Genomic DNA, 6,094 nt, shown 5'->3' with positions numbered 1-6,094 from the left:
AAAAAAAAAAAAAAAAAAGCACACACAATTGCCTTTCTTCCAGTGGGTTAATACACCCTTTACACAAGAAAAGGTTTTTCAAAACAGAATTATTCATAAGCACCAGAGAATAATAGTTTTTATAATAATAAGAGCTTTTCCCCTAAGCTTCATTTTAAAAGTGGAGATAGTGGTAACTGATTGCAGATCTGGCAATTAAATCCAGAGAGTGGAACCTAAGTAACTAAAGGCCCCCCTGGGGACCTTGAGCCTGCTCCTGGCACAGAGATGACTAGCACATGACCTGAGAGGTCGAGCTGGGTTATAATCGGTGAGCAAGTCGGTAAGCTACTGGGGATCCAAACAGTTGTGCTCATTTTGTGTCCGTTTGTGGTCATTTTGTGTGTCTGTGCTTGTTTTGTGACCTTTCAACTAAGAAAAAGTAAAGGTCACTTCATACAGGGTCTCTGGCCCAGGGCCCCCCTAATGGGTGGTGACGATAAATTAATTGTTGTCTGCCTTTAAATGTTTTGCTCATTGTTTGACCGGTTTGACTGTGACCAAGATATTAAATTACATTCAGAGTGGTATTAAAAAGGCCCTGAAAATGTTTAAAAATGGGTGAATCCTGCAGAAACAGTATTTTATAATAACGTTGGGCACAGCTGCTACACCACAGTGCACAATGTTAAGGCTTTGTCATGAAAGCAATGTGTTCAATGTCACACTTTAAAGAAAGGAGACCCCTAGAGCACAGGAGCAGACGTGAGTAGCAGCCTTGTTTCGACCAGTAGTTCCCAAACTGTGGTCCAGGGTCATCCGTGGGTCCTTGCACTAATAAGTAGTGAGTCAGTCAGTACACGCTGGGGTGCCCTCATTTTTTTTAAACGGAGATATCAACCTTTCTAAAGAAGTTACATTTATGAAATATTTGTGTGTTTCTAGAGGGGGATGAGTAGATGTAATTTTAAGAATTGGGAAATGTCTCTATATTGTAGAAAATCCACACTGTTTATTCACGTGCTGTGTGTTAACATTCAGTACTGTCCCCTGTGGATCACTGTCCAACCAAGGCAGCGAGACTTCATTTGAAGATATTTTCAATGACGCCGTTTCAGTCTCTCAACAGTCAGTGATCCTCTAAAAACTAAAGGCAGTCACCAAGAAGTAAAGGGTGAGCTTTAGTCAGGCGGGGTGTAGTATATTCAGTTTATTTGTATAGCACTAATTGACAGCATCAATTAAAGAAGAGTGATCAGTAATAGTGAGGACACAACATCTGTGTCATGGTACCCTACAAACCAAAGTTATGAAGTGACCTACAACAACTTGGCTTTAATGAAATGGGGTCTAAACCTGGTGCCATGGTACTGCAGATGCATTTCACTTGGTGCCGAGAACGACCTGAGGTTCTGACCTGGACCCGGTGCAGATCTTGTGCCTCAGGTCTGCACTGAAGTTTGAGGTTGTGTAGTTGTAAAACAGTTTGGGAACCTGTGCCGACTGCTTAGTGTTCAGTTTGTTGACTGCTTTGTTTTACTGACTGTGTTGCATGAACAACTGGAAGCTTCTACCCTTGAATCACAGCAGGTTTTACTGCTGCTTTGTGCCTCACATGTCACTGCTGAATTTATATTTGAATTTATAGCTAATTGATTGATCATTTCAACACTCAAAGTATTCTGAAAAACAAATTTGAAAAATGTAATGCATGAAAATGTAAAAATAAATAAATAAAATGAAAGAGGAAATATTTGGAGTAAAAGAGTGAATGAAGGTGCAGATGTTTGGATGTATGGCAGCCTGTAGCAGTACAGCTGCTGAAACTAACATTTATGGATCCATCCTCATGTTACAGTGACAGCTTTTAGCCTGGAAAATACAGGTTACTTAGATCTTTCACAATGCCTTTTATTTAACAATGTACAGCGGCGCATGTCTGCTGAGACTGACAAGAGTTCCAGCGACTGTTTTGCATGTCAGAATCTGTTTTCTAATAAAACCTCTGCTGTGAACCAGAGACATAAAACCGTGAAACTGCTTCAGGAGAGTTTACATTTTCAGAGATGCCACTTTTTAAAATTCTCAGGGTTTTAATGGTTGTTTCTGGGTTTTGTTGCATTGTTTTTGCTGAAGATTTCCACTGTGCTGAAGTCTCTGTCTGCTGTGTGTTTTCAGGTTCCTGTCTGGTAAATGCACAGTGTACAAGCTGTTCGGCCTGTGCATGGTGCTGGTGCTTGTCTCTCTGCTCTGGCTGCAGCTCAGCTGTTCAGGCGAAATGTCTTCATCAGTGTACGAAGATGGACATTTCTCGCAGCCGCAGCCGCCCTTGCCCGGCCGATAGCCGGGCGTCTGCAGCGGACGACCCCTCTTGGGGTCTTCACAAACTGGCCCTCATCGTCCCCTTCAGAGAGCGCTTTGAGGAGCTGTTGGTGTTTGTTCCCTTTATGCACACATTCCTCAACAAGAAGAAGATCCGCCACAAGATCCTTATTGTCAACCAGGTGGATCACTACAGGTGAGGGCATCTCCTCTTTGTTTTCTCCTCCCTAGATACCAGGATGCTTATTGTTTTCAGTACATTTTACATAATATTGAAGATTTTTGTCACAAGGGTTAGATTCACATGTCTGGGTTGACTGCAGTGCAGGGAAATCCAGAATAAACCTGTAAAGTCTGGAGTGGCTGCGGCTGTTCAACTCCTCTTCATCATAGTATTGAATATTCAGTAGCTCCTGAGAGACATCCAGGCTGCAGCGGTTGTAGTGTTTTTCATCTCCTGTCGTTTCAGGTTTAATCGAGCGTCTCTTATTAACGTGGGTTACCTGGAGAGCGGTAACGACACTGACTACCTGGCGATGCACGATGTGGACCTACTGCCCCTGAATGAGGCTCTGGACTACGGTTTCCCTGAGGAGGGGCCTTTCCACGTGGCCTCACCTGACCTGCACCCACTCTACCACTACAAGACCTATGTAGGAGGAATCCTCCTGCTCACCAAGAAACACTACCACATGGTACTGCTCTGCTTCACACTGGGTTTATTGGTTTCTAAAGGGTCTGTGGGGGTTTAGAAGTTAGCTGTATGTCTGCTCAGTCTTTTACCTCTAATTGATTATACTGGATCGGTCGAGCAAGCTGACAACATAACAAAGGCAGGATAACATCTGGCAGAAATGTGGATGTGACACACAAGCAAGTGGTGCCGGAAAAAAGAAGAAGGTTGCAATCGCAATTCTGCAGTGCAGAAGATCAGCCAAAAAGTATTTCAGTGGGTAGGATCCACATCTGGAAATGTCTGCACCCAGGCTGTAAACTGTAGGCTAGCTTGGCAGGCCGTGCTCTCTGTCGTGGCTGCTTGGTATGTTTCAGTTGTTTATTTTTAATAAGTGTACACAAGACTCAGTGTTCATGCTGAGTGGATTATGGCGGTGAAATAAACTGAGCTGACATGATTTTGAGCCTCAAAGCAACTTGTGCCACTCTGCTGTTTAAAGTTGTACAGTCACAGTCACTTACATATAAAATTACTTAATATTGGCACGATTTCTGTCTTTTCTGTGGCCTGGCTGCTTATTTCACCAGCCCAGCCATGAAACCAGACACAGAAACACAAAGAGCTTTTGTAAGCTTCAGGTTATGGGAATCTGTAGGTGACACGCTGTTAACATCCTCCTGCAGTGGAAAATCGTTTCTAGATACAGATACATGTAATAAGTCAAAGTGTCCACTAGATGGGGGGGCTGTTTAACCTGGGTAGGCTTTTGCTGTAGGCTGCAGCTTAAACACTGTAGTGCAGGATGGGTACTGACTGCAGGGTGGCTCGCAGTTAAGGCTGAAAGAAAGCTTATTCCTGAAACCGGAACAAATGGATCACTTCTGTGTTTTTTGTTTTGCAGTGTAATGGAATGTCAAACCGGTTCTGGGGCTGGGGCAGGGAGGATGATGAGTTCTACAGAAGACTGAGAAAAGCTGAACTACAGGTAAACGTCTCCAGAGTGGGAGCCATTCATGCTACAGCCATACCTGACATCACCCTCACTAAGATACTGACTTCTCTGAAGCTGTTTCGTTAGAAAAAGGGCGGCCTGCTGTTTTCTGTTTGACTGTGTGTAGAACACGTCACCAGAGGACCACATTAGTTTCATCAACAGCCAAAGAGACAAATCAGAAGTTGTTTTTGTGTCATTAAAGGCTGGTGCTAGATTGGATATTAACTATTTGTAATTTTCTATCAAATAAATCCTCAACTTGAACTATAGGTATATAAAGGCTTAATGAGTCATCAGTCAGGGGTTTAAACTGGCCACGTGGGCTAATTTTTACTGCTTTATCAGTTAGAGTAATATTTGACAGGTTAATTTCTCTGCAGCTGTTCAGACCAAGTGGCATCACTACAGGATATAAAACCTTCCTCCACATCCACGACCCAGCCTGGAGGAAGAGGGACCAGAAAAGGGTCGCAGCTCAGAAACAGGTACGAACGTTCACCTATGACAGAGTAGGTTCCAGAAACATGAAGAATACAGACATGAGGAGGAAATGCACTCCAGAGCAGACACGATGCTGCCCCCAAATAATCTTTTATAAGCTTTTATAAGTCATAGTAAAAACATAAAACTGACAAAAGTCACGGGGAACCTAAAGGTAGGTGCAGTGACGTTCAAAATATTCCACAATTATAAAACATTTAACCGAGGTCATTATTTAATCTTCCCTGCGGGTGTGACACTGGCCATTTATTTGTGATCTCTAAAAATTTAAAAGAAAAAGCCAAACATCTTTCAGTGTGATTTTAAATAAAGGAAACCAACTCGGTGAGAGTTCGATTCTTGTCTTTACCAATCCAGAGGTTGCCTTGCACCTTGTATGTGTGAATAGGTATTTTTATTTAGGAAGTGGGTGTTTTTAATATAAATACTTTTTTGGAATAAGTTATGTGCAGTCCACTTGTGGAAAATCCCAGTTTTCCTGGGGAAAAAGGTGAAATGTTTCTGGAAAGTAATAATTTAAACATGATGGCAAAACCTTCAGTGGGGCAAGACAAAGAAGCAGTGGGTCACAACCTCGAGTGACCATGCTGCAATAAACATGTTTAAAATGGATACTTCCTCCCCCTGTTCCTCCCCCTTCGTCCCTCCTCCCTGTAGGAGCAGTTTAAGGTGGATCCGGAGGGGGGGCTGTCGAACCTTCGTTACCTGGTGGAGTCCCGACAGGAGCTGACCATCAGTGGCGCTCCCTGCACCGTCATCAACACCAAACTGGAGTGTGACCAGAACCAGACACCTTGGTGTCTTCTGGCGTAGAGGACGGGGGTCGTGTGAGTCCTGTCTGTTCCCTGGGAGGCTTTCATGTTTTTTATTTAGCTGTACTACATGGACCTTTTTGGGTGAGTGCAGGTCGTGAGGCTAATTTGTTTTTCAGTGGATGGCACTGATGGGTCTGTCACTGGAATACTCGTTGGTGAACCCGCCACTTGACCGGTACAAACGGCTTTATTGAACAGAAGAAGCAGAACACAACCAATCTGGAGTTGACTGTCCATGGGGAACTACATTTCCTTTTTTCAGGTACATCTCAAACGGGGGTATTCTGAGCCAGTTACAGTAGCAGAGCGGACTAAAGCCTCCTGAAGGCTTCCTACATGTCGGAGTGCTCAGTGCAGTGACATGTGACAGGCTGGTGGCATTTTCTCACTGTAAACAGAAACTTGTTTGGTGTCTGACCTCAAACCTGGTGGATGGAGAAAGGCTGTTACATGGATTTCTCGCTGAGCCGAACCGAGCTGAACTAAAACACGTGCGTGGCCAAACCTGAGCTGTTTTATCTGATCTTTTGGTGTTTTTGGTAGCTGCTAGCTCGGTGTGAAGACAGACTTAAAATCTTTTTTTACTCTGGGCTTGTGCAAATGGAGCAGAAATGGTCGAGGGCCGCTGCCAGTGAAGCGTGCGTCACCGGATCTCAAATACATCTGCCAAACATGTATCATACTGTAATGTTGGAGGATTTCTTGTTGCTTCTTGTCCATGTTAGAGAAAAAAGTCAAATGTAAAATCAGTCAGCAAAACACAGTTATTAGACAAATGTATGACTACTAACCTCCAAAGTATCACTG

At 43.6% G+C, this 6,094-nt stretch overlaps 1 protein-coding gene across 1 annotated transcript in view; it reads left to right on the top strand.

The window, feature by feature from the left end:
* b4galt7 (xylosylprotein beta 1,4-galactosyltransferase, polypeptide 7 (galactosyltransferase I)) overlaps positions 1-5,444 on the top strand; it is a 6,578-nt gene extending 1,134 nt beyond the window's left edge. The window contains 6 exon segments of the mRNA XM_020594120.1: positions 2,158-2,286; positions 2,288-2,497; positions 2,771-2,996; positions 3,879-3,962; positions 4,352-4,456; positions 5,130-5,444. Of these exon segments, the coding sequence (XP_020449776.1) occupies positions 2,158-2,286; positions 2,288-2,497; positions 2,771-2,996; positions 3,879-3,962; positions 4,352-4,456; positions 5,130-5,285 (910 nt within the window). The 3' untranslated portion in view covers positions 5,286-5,444.
* Positions 5,445-6,094: the final 650 nt, after the last annotated feature.

Source organism: Monopterus albus, unplaced genomic scaffold (assembly GCF_001952655.1).
Source record: "Monopterus albus unplaced genomic scaffold, M_albus_1.0 scaffold21.1, whole genome shotgun sequence".
NCBI classification, from domain to species: domain Eukaryota; kingdom Metazoa; phylum Chordata; class Actinopteri; order Synbranchiformes; family Synbranchidae; genus Monopterus; species Monopterus albus.
Note: the sequence above shows the minus strand (reverse complement) of the source record. Positions and strands in the feature narration are given on the sequence as shown.